General features: G+C 46.8%; 1 protein-coding gene and 1 long non-coding RNA gene across 2 annotated transcripts in view; one reads left to right on the top strand and one right to left on the bottom strand.

Annotated features, from left to right (window-relative positions):
- Positions 1–16,762, top strand: part of LOC100939164 (uncharacterized) — a 28,859-nt gene extending 12,097 nt beyond the window's left edge. Inside the window, exon 3 of the long non-coding RNA XR_152169.4 lies at positions 14,740–16,762. This is a non-coding gene — a long non-coding RNA (uncharacterized LOC100939164). The remainder of the gene's footprint in view (positions 1–14,739) is intronic.
- Positions 16,763–22,777: 6,015 nt separating this feature from the next.
- LOC100939541 (26S proteasome regulatory subunit 4-like) lies at positions 22,778–24,325 on the bottom strand. Its single transcript, XM_054527650.2, is given in 3 exon segments — positions 22,778–23,688; positions 23,690–23,754; positions 23,756–24,325. Coding segments are annotated over 3 exon segments (1,317 nt in total). The 5' UTR covers positions 24,317–24,325; the 3' UTR covers positions 22,778–22,997.
- Positions 24,326–26,270: the final 1,945 nt, after the last annotated feature.

The following is a 26,270-nucleotide window of genomic DNA, read 5'->3' as shown; positions in this document are numbered from 1 at the left end:
TGAAAAATGCATCAGGAATGTGGGTGCCCATGCTGAGTCCTGAACTTAGAAAAAGCTCTGCCTCCACCTCCCACGTTGGTCCCCATCCACGGGGAGATTCCTTTGCCCTGGAGTTCCTGGGGAGGGGTTAGTGACCCTGGAAAAGAGGCGCCATGGGCTTCTGGTCCTAAGGAAAATGGGCCAATTTTACTGAGCTGCCCTGTAAAATCTTAGACAAACCACCTCGCTGTTCTGAGCCTCAGTTTCCCCATCTGTAACACAAAAAGTGTTATAGATGGAGAGTCAGATCAGCCTATGGGCAATGAGCCCCCTGTTCCCCATTCAGTTTTTATTTTTAGTTGCATTAATTGCCAGCATTTAAAAGTTGGGAGAGTTTGCAAAAAATGTTTAATTTCTGGGTTCTTAAAAAAATAGGAAAATCTATGCATGCTGGGCCTGTATTTCCGCATGGCAGCCATGTGCTGGAAAGGAGGAGTAGTCCCCATGTTTAAGCAGAGTATGAGGTCTCCAGTTTACCACAGTTTCCACCATTCCCTATTGTCTTACACCCAGCTACTTTTCACACCTTCACGGTGACTGCCTGCCCTCTGTAGGAATTTGTGGGTTTTTGTTTGTTTGTTTTTTGGAGACAGAGTCTCACTTTGTCACACAGGCTGGAGTATGGTGGTGTGATCACAGCTCACTGCAGCCTCGACCTCCCTCCTGGGCTTAAGTAATCCTCCCACCTCAGCCTCCTGAGTAGCTGGAAGTATAGGAATGTACCATCACACCCGACTAATTTTTGTATTTTTTGTAGAGATGGGCTTTCAGCATGTTGCCCAAGCCAGTCTCCAACTCCTGGGCTTAAGCGATCCTCTTGCCTCAGCCTTCCAAAGTGCTGGTGAACTTTCAAACTCTGCAGTAAACTCCAGGATCCTTATGGCTCTAGCAGTCTATTAACATATGGATTGTAGACCTCATACCTCAGTCACCATGGTTTTGGGCACCCAGGATAATAGAGTTCATGGGGCTAATCACAGAGTCAGAGTGAACTATACGGCCATCCTCATACTGTCAGAGCTCAATAAATGTTTAATTAATTAATTAATACAGGAAGGTGAGCCAAAATGATTAGGGAGACTGAAATGAGAACCATGATGGGAAATGGGTAGCTTTTTGAGAAAATGGACTTGTACCACTGGGCACTGAGGATAAAAGTGACCTGCTTGGGAGACGCCCAGAAAGCAGATGGGAGGGAATTTGTAAGGAGGGAAAGAGCTGCTTTCAAAGAGGCCATCTTGAAGTTCTCTATCTTGGCGCCTTCCTCATGCCCACCAGGACACTTGTCACAATCTGGAAGTTTGTTGTTTGTGTACTGGCCTGTGTGTGTGGTCTCTCCTCCCTGAGGAGACTGTGAACTCCATGAGGATAGAAACCACATCTGGCACAGTCAGTGCGGTAGCCCCAGCACCCAGTATATAGTAGCTGCTTAGGAAACTCTGGATGAGTAAATGACGGAATGAGTCCCCTTTTCACATAATTCTCCCATTTTTGCTCTGAGTATTTTAAAGCTATCTGAGCCCCGACCTCATACTTTATTTATTATTATTGTTATTATTATTATTAAGAGAGGTTTCGCTTTGTTGCCCGGGCTGCAGTGCAGTGGCGTGATTATGGCCCATTGCAGCCTCGACCTCCCAGGCTCAAGCAATCCTCCTACCTCAACCTCCTGAGTAGCTGGGACTACAGACGTACACCACCATGCCTAGCTAATTTTTTATTTTATTTTTTGTAAAGGTGGGGTCTCATCATGTTGCCCAGGCTGGTCTCAAACTCCTGAGCTCAAGGGATCCTCTCGCCTCCGCCTCCCAAAGTGCCGGGATTACAGACGTGAGCTACTGCGCCCGGCCCCTCATGCTGTATTATTAAATGCAAGCAGCTTGCTTTTATGTTTTGTTCATTTAAGGGAGCACTTCCCTTACTAGGGGTGGCAATGATGTGACCCTAGGCTAGTAAGAGGCACTTAATGTCTCTGAACTTCAATTTCCTCACCTTCAAAGTAGGGCTAATACCTTCATTCTGAGAATGTTCTAAAATTTAGGCCACAGGTCTATAACAGTGTCTGGCATGGAATAGGTGCTCAATAAGTAGAAGCAATTTTCATGGTTGTAGACACTAGTAATCTACTAGCATGTGGTAGTCATATAAGTAATAAGAAGACCTAATGGAAGAGGCAAATCTTGGGGTGATGTGGATATAGGGTGGAGATAGGGAAGAATTTGGAATCCCTTTAGTAACATTTCTCTTAGGCAGAGCTGTGTTCCCAAGAGTATTTTCCTTTCTCAATTTTAGGATTTTGAAGCTTTGCTATTGAGGAGGATGGTGGATTCATCCTCCACCGTCACTGTCTTACATTTCTGGAGGTCAAAAGCCTGACATGGGACTCGCTGTGCTAAAAATCAAGAACTGCACCCTTAGAGGCTTAGGGGAGACTTGTTTCCTTGCCTTTTCCAGTTTCTAGAAGCTGCCCTTAATCCTTGGCTCATGGTCCCTTCCTTCATCTTCAAAGCAAGCAATGTTTGGGCTGAGTCTTTCTCCCATTGCCGTCTCTGCTTGTCCCTCTCTCATCCCCTCCCTTCCACTTATCAGAGCTCTCGTGGTTACACGGGGCCCACTAGATAGCCCAAAATGGTCTTCCTGTTTTAAGGTCAGCTGGTTAGCAAACTTCATTTCATCTGCACTCTTAATACCCTTTGGCATGTAACCGAACATTTCACAGGCTCTGGAGATTAGGAAATGGGTAGCTTTAGAGGTCATCATTCTGCCTACCACATCGCCCCTGAGTTCAGCCCCTCGTGACAGTGAAGGACAGTGGATGCTGTTGCAGTCTTCTGGTCTTCAGTAGACAATTCTGGAAAGCATTCTCTACACCCCTCAACAGGTTTCAGAGATTGAGTCTTTGTTATCTGTAATGGCACTTTTACATTGACGTTCCTCCTTCTCTGACTTACTCTCCCTCATCCCTCACTCCTGCTTCCAGAGATCACTGGTCAAATAAGTTACCTGCGCCCAAGTCCTTGTCTTAAGTTCTGCTTTCAGGAGAACCCAAACTAAAACAGTTCTGGCCAGGGGCGGTGGCTCATGCCTGTAATCCCAACACTTTGGGAAGCCAAGGTGGGCGGATCACTTGAGGTTAGGAGTTCAAGACCAGCCTGGCCAATATGGTGAAACCCCATCTTGACAAAAAAGCTGGGCATGATGGTGGGCGCCTGTAATCTCAGCTAAGGAGACTGAGGCAGGAGAATCACTTGAACCTGGGAGGCGGAAGTTGCAGTGAGCCGAGACCACACCACTGTACTCCAGTCTGGGTGATGGAGTAAAACTCTGTCTCAAAAACATAAAATAAAATAAATGGGTCTTCATAAACGTTGGCTATTACATTGGTCAAGCTGGATGTGATAGACACCTGGCACAAAGTGGCTTAAGCAAAAAGCAATTTATGTTCTCATTGACTGAAAAGTTAATGGTTATATCTAGGACTTCAGGCACAGCTGGATCCAGGTCCTCAAACAATGGCCTCAAGAGTTTGTCTTTTTTGAAACCTCACTTGTACTTTCCTCTGTGTTGGCTTCAGCCTCAGGCACCCTCTCCCCATACATTGGCAACAATGGTCGCCAGCTGCTCAGCCACTGACCACAGCAAAAATGAGAGTGACTTTTACCCGATAGTGCCAGGAAAGGCACAGGCATCCTTGCTCCTTAGTTCTGATTGGCTCATCTTGGGGCACATGCCCGTGCCTGGACCAGTCACTATGGGAGAGGGGATGTGGCACTGTCATTGGCCTTGGGTCACCTGCCTCTCCCACAAGTTGGGGGTGGAGTCAGCTACATCAAGGCCACCTGGCCTGAGAGGGAGCAAGTTGCGGTTCCCCTAAAAAAACTGGAGTGCTTCTCACATAACAAGGAGTCAAGTACAAGTCACAGACGTCCTTTACAAGTGAGATCATCGTGTACTGTTAATTTTAGGTAAATCTCTCGCAAGGATGGGAGACAAGATGCCGCCCAGCAGGTGGAGGCCTGGAGCTGGGAGGAGGGGAAGCCAGGCATTGTGCCAGTCATCAGTGCCAACCGGTCCTGGCTGCAGGGAATTCTTGGGATCAGAAATCTACAGTCTGAGAACTTCTCTATAATTTTGCAATTTCTATTTTCTTTGCTACAAAGCAGAGAGAAAGCCAAAAGAAAATAAAGTTCCTCTCAAAAACGCCAGGCTGTCTGTGCCAGATAAAATGGCATGTGAAGAGTGAAAGAGCCTTTTGTTGAGGCTTGGGGAGAAAGAAAAAGGGGCTGAGAGCAAGGGAAATGTATGGGAAGCCCCCCTCCCCCACCTGGGGAAGAGGCAAAACAGAGATGGGAGGGAGAAGAGGGTTCCTCCTGCATGAGCTGAGCCCACGGAAGGTTTGAGTGTCTGATCGTCAGGGATCACACAGACCCAGATGTGACTCTCTCCTGCCACTTTCTAGTGGTGTGGCCTTGGGTATGTTTTAGAAACTCTCTGAGCCTCAGTTTTCCCATCTGTAAAATGGGGCTGGTAATAGTACTTCCTCATATGACTTAGGTGAAGATTAAATGAAATAACATATACAAAGCCATCAGCCTAATGTGCTTGGCATGTGATAAGGGTTCAAGAATTAATAGTAACTGTTATTAGGATTGCTGTTTTTACTCTGATTCCTTATACCTGTCAATAGTCAGGGTCATCTGTCTCAAGGAAAATGGGTTCCCAGCTTGCTTTTAATCAGAAGGCTGGAAGTGCAGCGGGCACAGAGACCTAGTATTCCGTGTTCGTCTCCCGTTACTGCTGTCACAAATTACCATGAACCTGGTAGCTTACAATAACAAACATTTATTCTCTTACAGTTTTGAAGGTCAGAAGTCCTGAGACTGGGCATAGTGGTGCATGCCTGTGGTCCCAGTTACTTGGGAGGCTGAGGCAGGAGGATCGCTTGAATCCAGGAGTTTGAGGCTAGCTTCGGCAATATAGCCAAGGGTCAGATCCACATCAAAAGATTCACCCAGCCAACTCACAGAGTCACAAACAAAATCAATCATTGTTGTGAGTTTTGATAGAGTTTTTTTTTTAAGACCCTATCTCTAAAAAAAAAATAAAAAAAGTCCCAAAATCAAGGCATTGGTAGGGCTACATTCCTCCTGGAGGCTCTAGGAGCCTGTTTCTTTGCCTTTTCCAGCTTGTAGAGGCCACCTACATTCCTTGGCCTGTAGCTCCTTCTTCCTTCTTCAAGGTCAGCTGTGTAGCATCTTCCAGTCTCTCTCTCTCTGTGTCCATTATCACATCTCCTTCTCTGACTCTGCCTCCCTCTTATAAAGATCCCTGTGGCAACATTGGACTCACCCAGATAATCCAGGATCATTTCCCCAGCTCAAGATCTTTAACTGAATCGCACCCACAAAATCCCTTTTGCCATGGAAGGTCACATAGTCAAAGGTTCTGTAGATTAGGATGTGGACATTTGGGGTAGGGCATTATTTAGTGTGGCACCTGTGCTAAGCCTAGACAACAGGAAGGCACATAAGCTGAGTTGGCTTTGGGTCAGTTGGTGTTTATGACACAGCAACCCACCCCCAAATTTAGGACTCAGAACAACAATTGATTTTGTCTGTGACTCTGTGAGTTGGCTGGGTGACACTTTTGGTGTGGGCTGGCTCTGCTGGTCTTGGCCAGTCTTGCTCATGTGTCTGCAGGCAGCTGGTAGGTTGAACGTTGGCTGAATGATCTAGGCCTCACTCCCATGTCTGGCGGCTGGCTGGCTGTCCGCAGGGATAGGGGTCTCTCATCATCCAACAGGCTGGCGCAGGCTTCCTTGCTTGTAGGCATCAGGTTCCAAGAGCAGAAGCTACAAGGCCACTTAAGGCTGAGGCTTGAAATGGGCACACCATTACTTCCCCTGCATTCTAGGAGACAAAGCAAGACACAGAGCCAGGTCAGGTTCAAGGACTGGGGAAACAGATTCTACCTCCTGATAGGAAGAGCTCCTAGATATCATGGCCATTTCTGACAGGGCCAGTGCCAGGCACTGTGCTAAGCGCTTTCATTACGCTATCTCATTCCATCCTCATAATAACCCTTTGAGATGATAAGCACTATTTAAAGGTCCCCAACTTATAGATGGAAACACTAAAGCTCACAGAGATGCAGCCACTTGCCTAAGGTCGAACAGCTAGTGAGTGGCAGAGTGGGGACTTAGCCCTTATGTCATGAGCCACAATAGACCCTTCTTGCAAAAGACATGCATTTTGAGATGGCTGACCAGCATTAGAGAGGCTGACTAGAGGGGAAACGTGGGTCTCACTTGATACCATTGCCCAAGCACTGAACTCACCAGTTCTGCTGCTAACCCCAGCGTGGCTTCCCAGGCCCCATCTCCTGGGAGGCTGAGTGGATTCCCAGCAGGGCATCTTTTTTGAGGAGCTGGGAGCCCTTCTCTCACCCATCCAGGAATCTGGAAATGGGCCTATCACTTATTGCTCCTTTTCCACCTATGCAGGAAAGGGAGGAAGGACAGCTGGCTGGGGTGGAGGTGCCCAAACCTGTCACTTTCCCCGTGAGTCTGACCTTTATGTCCCATCGCCTCTACACCTACGTGGGTCCAAGCCCCCACTGCTTCTAACCTGGATGACACCAGAGCCTCCTCCCTGTTCTCCCTGCTTCCATCTGGCTTTACTGCCCTCCACATCCATTTCCCACTTGGTGGCCAGGGTGAGCCTCTGACAACCTAAGTCAGATCCTATTGCTCCTTCCACAGCTCCCATCTCACTCAGGCTAAAACCAAGCACCTACCAGATCCTGCCTGCGACCTCTCTGATCTCCCCTGACCCCTACCACCCCGGCCTGGGCGCCCCAGGTACCCGCCCACTCAGGGACTCCAACCTGCTGTCCCTGGCCTGGAACATTCCACCTCTATGACTCACTCCTTTAGTTCATGCTAGTGGCTTCTCAAATGTCACTTTGCCCCAGCCAGGCATGGTGGCTCACACCTTTAATCCCAGCACTTTGGGAGGCTGAGATGGAAAGGTTACCTTGAGGCCAGGAATTCAAGACCATCCTGGGCAACATAGCAAGACCCCTGTCTCTACAAATGTCCCTTTGCAGGGAGGTGGGGTTTTTCCCTCCCCCTCCCCTCCCCTCCCCTCCTCTCCTTTTTTTGCATCTAAAATAGTGACCCTTATCATTCTTGTCTGGCCTTTTATTCTGTTTTGCTCTTCCTGCATAGCATGTCCTCCTATATATGATTTTGTGTGTCGATGTATTTATTTACCAGCTGCCGCCTCCAACAGACTGTCACCTCCACCAGGGCAGGAATTCTTTTTCTACCTATTCTCTGCTGTGTTCCCAGTGCTAAGGCAGTGCCTGGTGTTGGCACATAGTAGTTGCTCAGTAAATACGCTTTGTGCTGATAAATCAATGAGCAAAAGAGTGAATGAATGGCAGGAACCCCCGGACCCCTTGCTCTCTGGGGGTACTGGGCACAGGAGGAGCCTGATGGGAGCTGAGAGCCGAGAGGGCCCTCATGGCGCAGGTAGTTCTTACCTGGATTCCCCGTGGATTGAGGCACCAACAGGAGAGAGGGTGGCCAGCTCCGTGAAGTCACTGGGTGCCCTCACCAGTTCTCCTTACAGCATCCCCTCCCCCACCTCCTTGGACATTCATTCTTCCATTGCTGCCCACTGCTCATTAAGCAGGATCTGCTCTGTCTCTTGAATCTTCTCTGAAACAGGCTTCTCCCAGCTTCTAGGAGAAATGCCTTGCAGGTGAAGATGGTGAGGTTGGCCCTGTAATAGCCCAGCCCCTTGAAGAGACAAACTGGGAGGAGCGTCATTCAGGTGCTTCTCTGGGAAATGAACCAGGTAGGCCTCTCTCTGAGGGGCAGTGCTGACCACTCAGAGGTGGCAGTGCCTGTGGAGAAAAGGGAGAAGGAGTCCTGAATCTGGGCCCTGCAATCGCCTGTGCATTTGGCCTCAGGGGAGTTGCTTAAACACTCTGTGCCTCGGTTTCCTCATCTGCAGAGTAGGCATCACGCTATCTAACTCACAATGTACACCATGGCTTGCAGCTTCCAGTGCCTGCAGGGGCTGGGCAAGTGGGAAGACATGTGAAAAGCGTTGAGGGATGGGCACCATGTGAGCCCCAGCCCCTGTATGGGGGTGGCCACCATTCAGTCTTTACCATGCAGGAAGAGGGGCTCAGAAAGGCCAACTGTGCTGATTTTGCTTAAACCAGATTTTGCTTAAAGGTGAAATTTTCTTATTTTTAAAAATGATGGCACATTCAGATTAAAAGCATTAAAAGGGATACATGAAATCTGATAACAAGTTTGCAACCTGTGTTTCAGCCCAGATATAGAGCAGAAACTGAGGCAAAGAGAATAGGAGCTGGTCACCTAGAAAGATAGAGGGAGAAGCATTTGTCAAGGGAGGGCAAGGGACAGACAACCCCGATCCACTTTTGTTTTGGGGAACCAGAAGGCTGTGGCTGCCTTTAGAACTGGTTCCTACTGAAACACAGAGACCTCCTTCTTTCCTCCTCTCTCCCATGACGAGGGATGGTGTCTTAGTCCATGTGGGCTGCTGTAGCAAAAATACCATAGGCTGGTTGGCTTATAAACAAGAGAAATTTATTGCTCTTAGTTCTGGAGGCTGGAAAGTCCAAGATCAAGATGGCAGCAGATTAGGTGTCTGGTGAGGACTTGTTTCCTGGTTCATAGATGGCACCTTCTAGCTGTGTCCTCACATGGTGGTAGGGGTAAGGGATTTTTCAAGGGTCTCTTTCATAAGGGCACTAATGCCATTCATGAGGGCTCCACCCTCATGACGTAACCACCCCCCAAAGGCCCCACCTCCTAATACCATCACATTAAAGGCAAGGAATTTTGGGGGGACACAAACATTAGACCACAGCAGATGGCATGGATGGGATTGAGGGAGAGAATGTGTCAGAGCCGACATAGAAACATAGAAATTTCCATTCTCTTTTTTGTCCCCCTACTTGGTGACTAAACAACATTTCTCCAATCTGGTTGGGGTGGGAATCTGGTGGATGGGGTAGGTAGGAGTGAGGTCTTCCAGCCTGGCTTGACGTCCTTTTTCCACGATAATGTTCATCTTAAAATAACCTACTTCAATGAACATTCAGCCAAAAGACAAAAGGAAAGTATTGCTAGGTAGTGTGCAGCCACTCTGTCATAGTCTTTTTTTTTTAAATGAACACAAATTCCTTGACTGTCTTCTTGCTGAGAGATGAGGTCTATGTCCCCCTCCTCCCCCCACTTGAATCTGGATGAGCTTGTGACTCACTTATAACCAAGAATATGGAAGAAGTGATGCTGTGTGATCTCCTCATGCCTGGAGCCTTTGAGCCTCTCTCTGAGAAGTCCAGCGCCCCTGAGCCCACCATGCTGAAGAAGCCACTTGGAGAAGCCCCTGTTGACAGAGAGCCAGCATCACCTGCCAGTCACCAGAAGTGAGCCATCTCAGACATCCAGCCCAGCTGAGCCTTCAACTGACTGCTGCCCCAACCAACATGTGAACTGCAACCGCATGAGAGACCCTCAAGTGAGAACCGCCCAGCTGAGCCTTTCCCAAGTTCCTGGCCCACAAAACCCAGAACAAATTAAAATGAGTGTTTTAAGCCATTAAGGAGCAGGGTAATTTTTTACACAGCAACAGTAACCAGGACATATTCCCAAACCTAACTAGGAGGAAATTTCCTCTTGATAAAAATGCTGATTTTTTTATTCATCCTAGACCTTCATAAGTCAGAATCACCTGTGGATAAGGTGTAAGAATCTGCATTTTTTTTTTAAGACAAGCTCTCCTACCCCAGGTGATTCACATGCACAGCCAGCTTTGGAAATTTAAGACCTTGGAAGAGAGTCACATTGCCTCTCTGAGTCTCAGCTTCCTTGTCTGTGAATTGGGGAGGAGTGAGGGTTGGTGTGAGTATCAAAGAAGAAGTTGCAGGTAAAGTCTTTAGGGCCAGCCAGGCGTGGTGGCTCTCACCTGTAATCCCAGCACTTTGGGAGGCCAAGGCAGGTGGATCATGAGGTCAGGAGTTCAGCCTGGCCAATATGATGAAACACTGTCTCTACTCAAAATACAAAAAAAATTAGCCAGGCATGGTGGCAGGCGCCTGTAGTCCCAGCTACTCAGGAGGCTGAGGCAGGAGAATTGCTTGAGCCCAGGAAGCGGAGGTTGCAGTGAGCCGAGATCACGCCACTGCACTCCAGCCTGGGCGACAGAGCAAGACTCTGAAAAAAAAAAAAAAGTCTTTAATAAGGCCAAGGCATACGGAAAGGACTCAGGATTGGAAATGAATAATTAACCGTGGATATCAGTATCATTGATACCAATACTGTTGTTTTATTGTAACTACTTCACTATCATGGGTTGAATAGTGGCATCAAAAAGATATGTCCAGTTCCTAACCCCTGATGCCTGTGAGTGTGACCTTATTTGGAAATAGAGTCTTTGCAGATGTAGTTAAAGATCTCAAGATGAACTCATCCTAGATTTAGGGTGGGTCTTACATCCAATGACGAGTGTCCTTATAAGATGCAGAAAAGGAGAAGAAGACCACAAGCATACCCACAAGAAGATGGAGGCAGAGACTGGAGTGAAGAAGCCACAAGCCAAGGAATGGCTGGAGCCATCAGGAGCTGAAAGAGGCAATGAAGGATCCTCCCCTGGAGACTTCAGAGGGAGCATGGCCCTGCTGACACCTTGATTTTGGATTTCTGGCCCCCAGAATCATGAGATAATAAATTTCTGTTGTGTTAAGCCACATAGTTTGTAGCAATTTATTACAGCTGCCCTTGGAACCTAATGCACCACTGTTCAGCAGGCACCACACCCAGCACTGGAAACGCCAAGGTGAGGAAGGGGCCCAGTGTTTCCCTAGACACAATGTCCTCAAAAGCAAGCTCTATCCTGTGACCATTCACAGAAAGGACATGGAGTCACAGTAATGAACATAGGTGTCTATGGCTTCCACCAAACCTAGAGAAGCCTTCCTCAAGTGGGCACTTCTTCCATCACTCTCCAGTGAGAACCAGGAAGTCGAATGCTCAATTCGAACTCAGTGGTGGGTCACAGGCTCTTTGCCTTCTGATGCTGACCTGACTGTAGCCATAGAACTTCAAGAATGGAGACCAGAATGCTATGACTTCATCCACTCACTCAATGTTTCCAGAGGGCCCCTTCTGTAAAAGGAACCATGCCAGGCACAAGGTCCCTGCCCACACCAAGCCCAGAGCCTGGAGGAGGCTGCAGACCAGTGCACGGACAGACAGGGTGGGAAGGCAGCTGTTGGAGGCAGGGTGGTGCAGTGGTTAGGATTCTGGGCTCTGAAGCCTGCCTAAGCTGGGATTCCCGCTTTATCACTCCCTGACTGTGTGGCCTTGGGCAAGCCACTTAACCTTTTTATGTCTCTGTTCCCTCATCTCTAAATGGGGGACAACAATCACACCACCTTCAGAGGGTGGTGCTTGTGAGGACTAAATGAGAAAAACCAGGCAAGTACTGAGCACAGTTCCTGGCACAGAGTAACTGATGAATAAAGGCGTCAGGTGATGAAGAAGGCTGGGGGTGGGTAGGAGAGATTGTTCTGGCAGGGGGAAGAGCAAGTGCAAAGGCCTGGAGGGAACACAAGGATGGCAGGTTTAGGCACCAGATGGCTCTGGCAAGCCAGAGCCCAGAGGACAGAAGGTCCTAACCTAGTCTGGGTCACAGCCCAAACTGGGGAAGCCAAAATCAGGAAAATGCACCTAGTACTCACCAAATACCATCCCTGATTTCAGGAAGGTCGTGGACCAGGATTTACTAACACAGCTCTATTGACATTTTGGGCCAGATAATTATTTGGGGTGGGGACTGTCCTGTCCACTGTTGGATGTTAGCACCATCTTTGACCTCCACCCACTAAAGGCCACTAGCACCTCCTGCCCCAGTTGTTATGACCAGACTGTCTCCAGACATTGCCAAATGTCTCCTGGGGACACAATTGCCCTTGGTTGAGAACCAAGGCCTTAAACCATCTCTCTCAGATCCTGAAGCCTGGGCCACCTGCCTCTTTCCATCTCTCCTGAAATGTGGCTACCAGATATGGGATGGATGCTCATCTTGACTGTGCTGGCCTAGAGAAGCCTGAGCAAAGGAAAGAGCACTGGAAAAGGAGTCATTTAGGAGCTTAAGGCACTCAGAGAACTTACTAAAATACCAAATCTCAGGTCCCTCCAGGGGACATTCTAGGCTTTTATGATTTGGGATTTTATGATTTATGGATTTGAGCAGCGCAGCAGCATGGAGATGTGCTGCCTTCCCTTCAAGAAAAGCCTCCTTGCCCCGCTGCGGGGGTGTGTTCTGTGGATAACTTCCAGCTCATCCATGTTTGCATCCTTCAAGGTGATGGTTTTTCTGGGCTGCCCCTGGCCAGTGGCTGAGCGAGGCCCTGGGAGATGAGGGCATGATCTCCTTAGGGTGGCACCTGGCCAGTGAGCATGGCAGTGGCACCAGGGCCATGGTCACTTCTGCCCAACTCAGGACTCCTCTAACCACCTTTGATCTGCAGCTCCCCACTGGGCTGGCAGAAATGTGTCATATCTGCACATTTGTGTTCTGACCCAACCCCGTGCCCCATCCTGCTTCCTCCCTTTGTTTTTTCCAGGTGTTAGAGCCCAGCAAACCCTTCACACTTCCAACTAGCATAGATGCTCAGGGTAGAGCCTAGAAATCTGAGTTTCAAAATTGTTCCCCAAGTAAGGCCATTGCTGAGTGAGGTCTGGGAGCCTCCAGGCTACACAGTCTCCCAGTTCTCTGCCAGCGCTGACATTCTAGGGTTTTATGATTTGGGAGGAACTTGATTTGGCCTGGGGGGTGTGTTTGCATGGGTGCAATAAACCATGCTGTCACGGATTTTATGGTTTCCTTCTCTGGGCACTGCTGGCAGTGAGTTTGAAAGGCTTCCCACCTGAAGAGGGAGAAGAAACCTGGGCTTGTGTTGTTCTAATTCGAGTTCCCACCTAGAGGAAGCGGCATCTCTAGGTGCTGTAACTTTCTCATTAGAAAGAGTCAGGAGCCACCATTGTCCTCATTTTACAGATGAGGGGAAAAGTATAACCTAAGGAAGGAATAAGGACATCAGAGTCTGCAGATAGTTTGCGGTGGACTTTAAGATAATCACTTTCTCTCCCTGAGCCTCAGTTTCCTCATCTGCAAAATGAGGCAGTCAGTCATTCATGAACTTTATTGAGTCCTTACTGTGTTGAGCACAGTTATCAGGAACGGGGATTCAGCTGTGAACAAGACAAGTAAGATGGGACACACGTCATGGAGTTTGCATTCTAGAAGGGAGATGGGCAATAGACGGATGAACAAATAGTTTCAGATAGGGTGAGTGCTATGAAGACGGAGAGATGGGGTGATGAGGCAATGATGGGAACTGGGGTGAGGGTAGGCAGTAATTGGATGACAAGAGACAGCGACAATTAAAATGAGACCTCAAGGATGAGAAGAAATTAGCCACTGGAGGAGCTGGGGGAATGGTGTGCCAGGCAGAGGGAACAGCAAATGCAGAAACCTAAAGTGGGGAGGGAATGAGCTTGGTGTGGGAAAGGAACCTCCCAGAGGTGCAGGGGGTGAGGGGATGAGGGTGGAGAGGTTCCCCCTTCCATGAGGACTTCAGCTGTTACTGTCCCTGAGAGGGGCAGCTCCTGGAGTTTGCAGCCAAGGAAAGCCATGGTGAAGCTCACTTAGAAAATGACTAAGGCTTACTTAGGGGATAATTCACTTAGGCTCACTTAGGAGAGGACTAAGGCTCACTTAGGAGCCTCCATTTGTAGGATAAAGGACTTGCCCAAGGCCACAAAGCCTACCACCCCAGCTTCTTCTCCCAGTCATTCCCCTCTAGCACAGGAGAAGGCAAACCAGGCTGGGAAGTGCAGAGGCAGACCCCAATACAGCAGGTGTTCCTCCAAGCAGGCCAAGCTGGGACAGAAGGGGCGACAAATCAGCCCGACAGAGCAAAGCACATGGAGCACTTTGAGGACCTGGACTGCTTCTGCCCAGCTCTGGGCCATGTGACCCCGTGGTCACATGACCAGCTCTAACTACCCCTCCCCGCGGAGGGAGATCTGGGCTAATTGCCAGGGAGACTGGGATTATAAATTGTGTGGGGTTGGACACAGAGAAAGTAGAGGCTGGCATGTAGCTTTAAATGGTTTTCTCCAACTCCGAGGTTTCCCTTTTGTTCCTTAAGCATTTGTAAACCACAAGCTTTGCTATCTCCAGGGATCTGCGCCTGAACTCACTGGTGAATTGGAATTTTTTTCTTTCATTATTTTATTTACTTATTTTCCAGTTTTATTGAGGTGTAATTGAAAAGTTAAAATGGCATATATTCAAGCTGTCCAATGTGATTATTTGATATATGAATACACTGCAAAATGATTACCACAATAAAATTAATTTTTTTAGTGGCCACTCTGGGCAAGGGAGGTACAGTTCCTGGTTTTGAGGCTGTTGTTTTGTTTTGTTTTTGTTCCTGGGAAGCTGCACCCTCCATGATTGGACACCTGCATTTCTTGGGAAGCTTTTGAACGCTATGACTTCTGGTCTCACCGCTACCCCTCCACTTCAGGCTCTCATGGGTCCACTCCTGGATGCTGTAACAATGTCTTCCCTCTCTTCCCAGGTGCTAGCCAGGATCACTCCCTCCGAAGTCACCCCAGAGGGAGGGCTGGAGGGAGAATGAAATGAAAGAGAGAGGGAGAGAAAGGAAGAAAGAGAAGGAGGGAGAATGGAAGGATGTATGGATTTGGATGTGTGGGCTCCATTCCTTCAACCCTGGCAAATGCTTACTCATCCTTCAGTGTCCATCCAAAATGGCACCTCTTCTTGGGCACCATCTCCAGAGTCTCCTTCAAGCAGGTAGCTACATCCCACAAAACAACCACCCATCTGACCATGCAAGTGTGTGGGGGAATGAAGACCAGCCCAGGAATCTGAGATGAATGTTTTGCTTCTTGCTTTGCCACTGACTCACAGGGTACCCCAAGCAAGTCCCTTCACCTTCTTTGTCTCAGTTTCTCCATTTATACTACTAAGGCAGTGGACCTGATGGCCTCAAGTCTCAACATTTTTATTCCCTGAAAAGAAACTCTTGGTGCTGAGTGGTCTTCTTCTACCCTGACATCTCACCTTTCAAACGCTTGTCTCTTCTCACTCCACCCACCACTTAGCATGTGCTCTTGGAGAACACCCAGGACTCAGGGTCTCTGCATACATCATGAGTCCAGCTCAGCATTTGAGGTGGAATCAGAGGAAAGGAAGGAGAGTGGGGAGAATAGTCAGTATTTTGGCAAGCTCATCATACCTTCCCCCTTTGTCTAGAAACTTCAACCCAATTTCCCTTTGAAGGCACCACCTCCTTCCCCCAGTCATAAATGAGTGAAGCTCTCAAGCCTGGACAACCAAATGCACAGTGATTGGTTCAACTCTGGACCTGTGACTCAAGCCAGACCAAGGGAGTGACATGCAGGGCTTTGCCTGGAACTATTCTGAAAGGGGCACTCTCTTTCTGCTGGGCTACTGATAATATGTGCATCCATGATAGGAGAGCCTGCCTGATAATGAAGCCAATAAGAGAAGAGCAGAGCCAAGAGATGGTGGGAGAGCAGATGCCTGAAAATATCATTTGAGCCCCTGGGTCCAGCTGCACCTGAAGCCACCACTATCTCCTGGACTTTGCAGTTACTTGAGTTCATAAATACCCTTTGGCATTAAGCCAGATTGAGTCTTAATGCATATAGAAACAAGAGAAATGAGAAAAGAAATTGAAAAGAGAGACAGCAGAGAACTGATTCTCTACTAAAGCCTCCAGAAGGAATCAACTCTGCCAACACCTTGATTTTGGACTTGTGGTCTTCAGAACTGTGAAATGATAAACATCTGTTATTTTAAGGTACCTAGTGTGTAACATTTCGTCATGACAGCCCTAGGAAATGAATACAGGGAGGAAAATCCTACCAGCACAAAGGCATGGAGGTGCCAGGATGCCTCCTCTGCCTGAAGAGTAGATGTAGATGAGGCTGGAATTGTCTATCCTAGCTGCCCAGACCCATGTGCCTTTGTTTTATGTAGTTACAGCACCTATGATACATATTTGCTACCACGTATGTCACTATGAACCTCCTCTGGAGGACAGAGAAGTCAAATACCTTAATTATTCCAACACAAGCTTGCGTGAACAGATAATCATCACTACGAGTATATTGTGTGCCTGCTAAGCACCACGCCTGAGATAAGCATTTGCTATGGTTTGAATGTCCCCTCCAAAGCTCATGCTAAAATTTAATTGCCATTGCAGCAGTGTTGCAAGGTGAGAACTTTAAGAGATGATCAGATCATGAGAACTCTGCCCTCGTGAATGGATTAATACCGTTATCGCAGTAGTGGGCTCCCCTTTTCTCTTGCCGTCTGTCTCTCATGTTAGCTTGTGTTTCCGCCTTTCACTATGAGATAACACAGCAAGAAGCTCCTCACCAGATGCTGGCACCTTGCTATTGGACTTCCCAGCCTCAAGAACTGTGAGAAATACATGTCTTTTCCTTATAAATTACCCAGTCTGTGGTATTCTGTTATAGCGGCAGAAAGTGGACCAAGACAGCATTTTGCATACGTTATCTGTCTTATTAAAAATAATGTTTTTACCCAGGAACATAGATTCAAGTTGCCCTGAATATACATTATCTCCCTACATTATCTCTTTTAATCCTCACTTATTAGGTAGATACCGCTATTATCCCCAGTTTGCAGGTAAAACCTCAAGCTCCCAAAGAACTGCAGCATCGAGGAAAGTAAAACCAATAGCTACCATGTTCAGTTGTCCCCTTTACCCATGGTACAGTACAGTACACTAAGATATTCTGAGAAAGAGAGAGTCCACATTCACATATCTTTTATTGCAGTATATTGTTACAATTGTTCTATTTTATTCGTTATTGTTGTTAGTCTCTTATTGTGCCTAATTTAGAAATTAAGCTTTGCCACAGGCATACGTGTATAGGAAAAAACAGTACGGATGTTCCTCAACTCACAATAGGGTTGTGTCCTGGTAAACCCTTCGTTCAGTTGAAAATATCTTTAAGTTGAAAATGCATTTAATACCTCTAACCTACCAAACATCAGAGCTTAGCCTAGCATACCTTAAACATCCTCAAAACACTTACACTAACCTACAGTTGAAACAAAAATCATCACACAAAACGTATTTTATAACAAAGCATTGAATATCTCATCTCTTAATTTTATTTTATTTTATTTTATTTTTGAGACAGGCTGCTCTGTTACTCAGGCTGGAGTGCAGTGACGTGATCATAGCTCACTGCATCCCTGAACTCCTGGGCTCAGGCCATCCCCCCACCTCAGCCTCCTGAGTAGCTAGGATACAAGTGCGTGCCACCACACCTGGCTAATCTTTTAATTTTTATTTTTGTAGAGACGAGGTACTATGTTTCCCAGGGTGGTCTTGAACTCCTGGCCTCGAGTGATCCTCCCACCTTGGCCTCCCAAAGTGCTGGGATTACAGGCGTGAACCACTGTGCCCAGCTTCTTCTTATATATTGAATACTGTACTTAAAGTAAAAAATCGAATGGTTGTATGGGTACTTTAAGTATGTTTTCTGCTGAATGCATATCACTCTCACACCATTGTAAAGTCAGAAAATTATAAGTCTAACCATCATATGTTGGGGACCATCTGTGTATTACTATCCATGGTTTTAGGCATCCACTAAAAGTCTTGAAATGTATCCCCCTCAGGTCAGGGGGCACTGCTGTAATAATAAAAACAGCTTGCACTTCCACAAGATTCGGACGTGCCAGACCTGGACGTGCCAGATCTAAGAGCTTTGCATGCATGTTAATTCATTTCACTCTCACAGTAACCTGATGAGGGACTTACTATGATTCTTCCCATTTTACAGGTGAGGAAACAGAAATAAAAAGACACTAAGGGCTTGCTCAAGCTTGAGCTGGAATTTGCACCCAGGCAGCCTCACTCCAGCGGTCTCTCATTTCCTGCAGGCCTGTCAGGTGCCAGGCACTGTGCTGAGCATTCTACGTATTTCATCCTCCCAGCCTCTCAGTGACCAAGTGCGGAAACTATTGTGACCATTTCATACTGAATATTTGAAGGATAAGCAAGTGATCGTGGCACCCAAAGGGACACTTACTTTGGTGTTTCCTTCATCCTTATTTGGTTTTGGACATGTTCCCTGCTTAACTCACCAGACTCCCCAAGGGCATGGAACATGTCTAATGGAGCCTCGGATCCCGCATGTATTGCACGGTTCCTGGCACATAGGAGATGCTCTTGTTTCTTGAACTGACCCATCATCTACATGCCCTCTTGCATGTGACATGTCCTGGGAGGCCTCCTCCTCTCATGACTGCCGCAGCCATGCTCACTGCCCTGGGCACCAGAAGGCAGAAGGCTGGTGAAGCGATTTGGCTGAATTCACTGCCTCCCTCTTGACAGAGGCGCCAGGGTGAGGAGGGGGAGGTGGCAGCAGGATCCACTACAATGGTACCCGGATAGACCTATATATCACGCAATACAAATAGAGCCACTCCGAGAAGTATTGAGCAGCGTGCAGGCAGACAGTGCGAGGGAAGCTGGCCTCCTCATCCATCAGCACCACTGCTGCTGCCCAGGGGTGAGGACCATGGTGGGGCCCCTTGCAGGTGCCCCCACAGAGCCCCCTGCCCCTAGATGCCCCCTCTGCAGATGGGTGGAGGATGACAGTTGCATAGGGATAGGATCTTATTGTATAAATCTCCTTTTGTGGCCCTGTCTGTCCTGGATCCAAGCAGGAGGGGTGGTGGGCAAATAGAAAGTGACAGCAGGACATTTATTGTTCTGATGGACCAATAGGGAAGCCGGGGTGGAGGCCAGCGGGGCAGCAGATAGGTCATTGTGGTCGGTGGTACATACGACCGATAGGATCTAGATGAGTCCAAGACGGATGACTGCAGAGACAGCCAGCCCCCACCACAGCCCCATCAGTAAGCCTGTGGGTAGGGAACAAGCTGGACAGCCCTCTGCAACCTGGCATGGACGGGTGGAAGGTGTGGATTTTCACGCCAGGTTGGGGAAGGTGGATAAAAGAGTGGCAGTGGGAACAGCTTGGGTGGTGATCTGGGGAGAGGACAAGAGACCCTTAGATACATACTGTCTCTTTCACATTCTATCTTTCCATGTCTCTGCCTCTGTCTCCTCATCTATGTTTGGTTTTCCTTTTTCTCTCTTGTCCTTTTCCTTCTCTTCCCTTCATTCCTCCTTCTCTTCCCCTTTTCCCTTCCCCTTCACTCTCTCCATCTCTTTCTGTCTCTCCTTCCCTCCCTCTCTCTCTTCCTCTGTTTTTTCTCTGGGTGTGGATGTGACTTTCTTATTCTCCCCTCCTCCTCCCTCCTTCCCCCCCTCTCCTCTCTCTTTATAGGTATTCACTACAGCTAGCATTTATTGGGTGTGTGCTTTGTTCTGGACACTGTCCTGAGCTCTTCACACTTATGGGCATTCATTCCTCAATCCTCACACAGCCAGTGAGGCAGATATTGCTCCTGGCTCCTGGTATCTCTTTCTGAGGGCCTTGTTTGCATCTGGACCCAGGATGCTCATGTGTGACTTTTCTGGAATCCAAGCACATTGTGGCTGTTAATAGTGATGATGATGATGATCATGATAATCGTGAAGATAAAAAATTATCAGGCATTTTCTCTGTACTAAATCTTTTATGTATATCATCTCCAGGAATCCCCTGGGCACCTCCAAGAAGTAGGCATTATTATCCCTACTCTACAAATGAGGAAACTGAGGCCGAGAGAGGTTAAATGAGTCGATCAAGGTCACACAGTTGGTAAGACATGAAGCAGGGCTGGAAACAAGGTCTTCTGGAACTTCACCTCATTGATCTGCTACAGGAGGGCGTCTGGGAAGCCAAGGGAAGCCCAGTCAGGGCTGGAACTCTGGTCAACAAATCATCCCTCCCTGGGAACCTGGCTCAGGGGCCAGCCCCATCACTGTCTCAGCAGAAACCATTGGTCATCTTAGCTATAGCCTTTCACCAAGGAAGAATGCCTGAAATCATATCCATGCCCAGGAAAGGCTGAGAGTTACAGCTGAGCTTTCCATCAAGATGGCTGCTCTTGACTCAGATTGGGTCAGAAATTAAAATAGCAAATTCAAGGTTATAACACTTTGATCATGGCTCACATACAGTTCTTCTTTAACAAAATCCCTAACATGGAGTAATCAATATTTCTGAGGCGTGTGCCAGGTCAACACCCTTCTTCACCTCACATTCCCTCATTCCCTAATGGGGAAAGCCCTTGGGAGCCATGTTGGTGTCATGTGACCCTGCCTCCCAGGCTGATTGGATCAAGGGTGATCACCTGATCCAAGATGGGCTAATCAGATCCTCTCTCACCTAAAGTTTGGAATTGGGAATCTAATCTTTTTCTTTTTAATTTTTTAAAACTGTCACATAAAATCGTTTTATTATTTTTAAATTATGTAAATAATACATGCTGATTGTAAAAAATATTCAAACTTTTACATAAAAATAGAAGGAAGGCAATAAAAATTACCTGAAAGCCCATCATCTTGTTAGCCATTTATATTTGGTGACCATTCTTTCATTCATTTCTTTGTGTATTAACTCACACACATATATCTAATTTTATATAAATGGAATTTTAAATGAATGGGCTCATGTCACATGTGCTGGCTTAAATATGGTCTTTTTTTTTCTTATAATAGAGGGGTTTTTTTCGTTATTCCTCCCTCACACCCTCTCTCCTCACTTTGTCCTCTTCTTTTTGCGTACCTTCCACTTCGTTACCCTCCCCCACCCCAGACCTAGCCCTAATAACCAGTTCATAACCTGATGTATATTTTTTTGTGGTAAGCTGCATAGTGGTCTCCAAAACAGATCCATGTGGAACCTGTGAGTGTTTCCTTATATGGCAAAAAGGACTTACAAATGTGATTAGGTTAAGGGCCTTGAGATGGGGAGGTTATCTGGATTATCTGAGTGGTCCTAATGTAACCACAAGTAACCTTATAAAAGGGATGCAGGAGGAGTCCACGTTAGGGAAGAAGGCAACGTGAAGACAGAAGGAAAAAATGCAGTGATGCAGGTATGAGCCAATGAATGCCAAAGCAGCCTCTAGAACCTGGAAAGAGCAAGGAATGGATTCTTCCTTGGAGCCTCCAGAAGCAGTCAGTCCTATCAGCATCTTGCTTTTAGCCCTGTAAGGCTGATTTTAGATTTCTGACCTCCACAGCTGTAAGAGAAAAAATTTGTGTTGTCTTCGGCCACTAAGTACATGGTAATTTTTCACAGCAACAATAGAAAACCGTTACAAATTTTAGTGCCAAGAGTGGAGTGCTACTGTAACAAGTACCTACACATGTGCAAGTGACTTTGGAATTGGGTGATAGGTAGAATCTGTAAGAATTTTGAGGCACATGATAGAAAAGGCCTAGATTGCCTCAAACAGACTGTTGATACGAATGTGGTTGTTCAGCATTTTGGGCGGCTGAAGTGAATGGATCACTTGAGCCCAGGAGTTGGAAACCAGCTGGGGCAACATGGCAGAACCCCATCTCTACAAAAACTACAAAAATTAGCCAGGTGTGGTGGGACATACCTGTAGTCCCAGCTACTTGGGAGACTGAGGTGGGAGGATCGTTTAAGCCTGGGAGGCAGAGGTTGCAATGAGCCAGGATTGTGCCACTGCACTCTTGGGTGGGTAACAGAGCAAGACTCTGTTTCCAAAGAAAAGAAGAGAAGAGACAAGAAAAAGAAAAGAAAAGAAAAAGAAAAGATGTTAAAGCTGTTGCCAGTGAGGGCTCAGAAGGAATAGTAGACCAAGATGGAGAAAGTCCGTATCATCTTAAGAGAGTATCTAAAGCATCAAAAACTCTCTGATGATAGAAATACGAATACTAATGATTCTGCCAATGAAGGCTCAGAAGGAAATAAAAACACGTTTTTGGAAAGTAGAGGAAAGGGGATACTTGTTATATAGTGTAAGAAAGCCTAGCTGAATTCTGTCCTGCAATTATGTGGAAGCCAGAACTTGGAAATGATGAATTTCTATATTTTAGCTGAGAAGATGTCCAAGCAAAGTGTTGAAAGTGTAGCCTGGCTTCTTTTTGCTGCTTAAAGTAAAATGTGAGAGGAAAGAAAAAAATTCAGAGAAGAACTATTAAACAAAAAGGAACCAGGACTTGAAGATTTGAGATATTATTAGATTATTCGGATTGCAAATGATGCTAACATTAGTAGATTCCCTGTCAGCAAAGCGTGCTCTGGAGAGAAAGCCAAGGGTATGGCTGGAAAGCACCTTACCAGTGCCTCAGAAAGACCCAAAGGTCACAGTATCGGGTCACATACAGGGCTTTTGGAGGGATTAAACATGTGACTTGTTGATGATTCCCTCAGCCATCTCAGCAGAAGACAGGAATAGAGATGAGACAATCCAGGAAAGATTTGTGGAGGAGCCTCTTGTCTAATGAAGTGAGTCTCTGTGACATGCATGGGAAATCCACAAGGTTTCTGAGACTGTTATACCAGCAGAAACACTGTCACCTTGGACTAAGAGGGACAGAGAGATGACAAACTAAAAAAGGCTATCAGTCTCTCAAAATTCTTTTTTTGTTGTTGTTTGTGAAAGAGCACGCTTTATTGGGAAGCAGACTGCTGCACAGTGACCAACAGACAGGCCATCCAATGGGCACTTACACATCGTACTCCAAAAGACACAGGATGTTTTGCTAATAAAAATCAACGGGAACAGGGATTCCTCTGGGCAACTCCCCCAACCTCATCCCTTTCAGGGACTGAGAAATCTCCCAACCATTTTCCTGATGGCAGCCATGGTTCATTAGAGATACAGCCCCTCAGGGGTGCCTTCCTGTTTCTTATAAAGAACATTTTCTTTAGATTTTTTGAAGTCTTCATTTGTTACTTTCATTCTACGTTCTCTTAAGGCCATCAGACCAGCTTCTGTACAGATTGCCTTGATGTCAGCACCAGAGAGGTCATCTTTAGCCATGATCAAGTCTTCCAGGGTTACATCATCAGCCAGCGTCATCCTGCTTGTGTGAATCTGAAAGATGTGCTTCTTCGTCTTTTCATCAGGCAGGGGGAACTCAATCTTCCTGTCAATGCGGCCTGGTCTGATAAGTGCTGGATCCAAAGTTTCTATTCGGTTTGTGGCCATGATAACTTTCACATCCCCCCTAGAATCAAATCCATCCAGCTGGTTCAGCAGTTCCAACATTGTTCGCTGAATTTCTCTCTCACCACCAGAATTGGAGTCATATCTTTTTGTCCCAATGGCGTCAATTTCATCAATAAACACGATGGACGGTGCATGTTCTTCAGCAACTCGAAACAATTCCCGTACGAGTTTGGGCCCATCACGTAGGTACTTTTGAATAAGTTCAGAGCCAGCCACTCTCAAGAAAGTGGCTGAGGTTTGGTTTGCTACTGCTTTGGCTAACAAGGTTTTACCTGTGCCAGGTGGACCATAGAGAATGACCCCCTTAGGAGGCTTTATACCCATCTCTTCATTCAGGATGGGTGAGAGGAAGCCCCACAGATTCCTTAATTTCCTGAATTTGGTTGTCCAACCCCCCCAATATCTGCATAGGTCTCCTGGGGGGCCTTTTCCACCTTCATCACTGTGACCAGGGGATCTGTGTCATCCATCAGCACCCCTATCACGGCATGCACCTTGTGGTTGAGGAGGACCAAGCAGCCAGGTTCCAGCAGATCTTTGTCTGCAAATGAAAGAATGCTCACGTAGTGTTCTGAGCCCACAGATGTAGACACGATGGCATGATTGTCATCAATGATCTCTTCCAAGGTTCCTACTGACATCGGGGTCCCCCTCAGATCATCCACTTTTGATCTTTCCTCCTCTTGCTTTTCTTCTAATGGTTTCATGTGTTCCTGATTTCTAATGAATTCTTCCTCCATGAGAAGATAGTCTTTAATTCTCTCTAACTTCAGTAATTTTAACCGGCACTGAGTGTGAGGTGTCACCAGTGGCAGTTTGCTGGCAGCATCTGGTCCCTTTGTTTTCTTCTTCTTTTTCCCCACTCTAGTTGGTACAGGAGGTTCATATTTCTTTTTCTTGTCCTTGTCATCCTTCTTGCCACCTCCAGGACCATGACCACCACTCTGACTTTGACCCATCTCGCCTTGGCCACTCAGTCTCTCAAAATTCTACAGGCAGGAAATAGGCTGATGGTAGTACTCAGCTGAAAACATGCTATCATTTTTTTAAATAAAAAAAAGTAAAGAAAAGAAAAGAAAGATGGCTGGGTACAGTGGCTCATGCCTATAATCCCAACGCTTTGGGAGGCCAAGGCAGGAGGATTGGCTGAGCCCAGAAGTTAGACCAGCCTGGGCAACATGGCAAGATCCCATCTCTACTAAAAAAAAAAAAAGAAGATGACTCAGAAAGCTAAGCCAAGTGCCCAAATGGCAGCAGCAACAGGAAACTAGTACACTTTCCAGACTTCCAAACAAATACACCTTGCCTTGTCTATGTTCTGATCACCACATTAAATTATCTGTTGCTGACTGAGGATATGTAAACTCAGCAGGTACAAGGTGACCACATTAAACCATATGTGTAGATCTAAGTAGTTGTAACTGGTATGGAGAAGCCTGGAGAGAGAGAGAGAGAGAGAGAGAGACAGAAAGAGGTTGGGGGAGAGGGAAGACTGGGGAATACAGAAGAGATGCTCAGTGCATGGGGTCCTGACAACCTCCCCTTCTCTGCTACAGGGGACTCAAGTGCCAGCTCTCCTTCCTGTCCTTGGAACCAGCACACACACTGTCCTTCTCAGTAGCCAAGAAGTTTGCTTCCTTCTCGTCCAGGGTTCTCTTCTAGAGTTTTTGAGAAAAAAGGTTTTGCAACAGGTCTTCTGGATCTACTAAGTCTGGAACTATGTATCCCGGTGATGTCAGCTTCTAACTGTTCCTCCCAGGAAAGCCTACAGTTTTGGAGGAGCTGTCATCCTCTACAGAGCTGGCCCAGTGGAGGGCTGATAAGGGCAAGTGGTACACTTCCCACTCTACCAACCCCTCTCCCTTTAGATTTCCACCAAGCCAGTCACATCAGTCTGGCCAGTGAGTCAGAGTTCATCAAAGGGCTGTGTGACCTTCAGAAAAATAGTTAACCTCTCTGGGCCTCAAATTCTTCATTTCTGAAATGGGCATTATAATAGTGCCCATCTTATAGCATTGCTGTGAGGGTTAGTTAACAAACTAACAGCATGTTGTGAAAATGTTTAACGCAGTACCTGGCACAGAGTAAGGGCTCAATAAAAGTAATAATAATATTACATATTAGACTAAGGAGTTGGTTACTATTTCACTCATTGCTGCTGCCTTCATTCACAGCTGCTAATCCATCAAAATAGTTCTCTTTTTTTTCCTTTTTTAGGCAAGGTCTGTCTCTGTGGGCCAGGCTAGTGTGCAATGGCATGCTCTCAGCTAACTGCAACCTCCGCCTCCTGGGCTGAAGCCAACCTCCCACCTCAGCCTCCCAAGTAGCTGGGACTACAGGCATACACCACCATGCCTGGCTAATTTTTTGTTGTTGTATTTTTTGTAGAGATGGGGTTTCACTATGTTGCCCAGGATGTTATAAAACTCATGAGCTCAAGTGATCTGCCTGCCACAGCCTCCCAAAGTGTTGGGATTACAGGAGTGAGCCACCACGCCTGGCCCATCAAAGTAGTTCTTATTAAGTGCTGGCAAGGGGCTGAAAATCATCTTTAGTATGTTTAACCCCAAGACTGCTTTTAAAATTGAATGTAGGAGATTCCCAGCCTCTTCCAGGGTCATAGCAATAAGGCCAGGTGATCACTGCCATGTGGAACTAGCTGTTTTCACCAGCTTAGATTTGCCACTTTCAAATCAGTGGATCTCATCTCTCATCCACTGATTAAAATCACCTGGGAGTTTCAAAACAATGCTAATACCTGTTGACCCTGAATATCTGAGCTTGTGGCCAGGGCACTGGTATTTTTAAAAGCTTCCCAGTTAGGGTTGCTAAATTTTTTAGTATAAGTATATCCCAAATTTTGCATGGGATATACTCATATGCCCCTAGTTATTCCTTGTCTGTCTGAATTTC

This window comes from Pongo abelii, chromosome 10 (genome assembly GCF_028885655.2).
Source record: "Pongo abelii isolate AG06213 chromosome 10, NHGRI_mPonAbe1-v2.0_pri, whole genome shotgun sequence".
In the NCBI taxonomy this organism is placed as follows: domain Eukaryota; kingdom Metazoa; phylum Chordata; class Mammalia; order Primates; family Hominidae; genus Pongo; species Pongo abelii.
The sequence above is the reverse complement of the archived record's forward strand: the minus strand, read 5'-3'. Positions and strand labels throughout refer to the sequence as shown.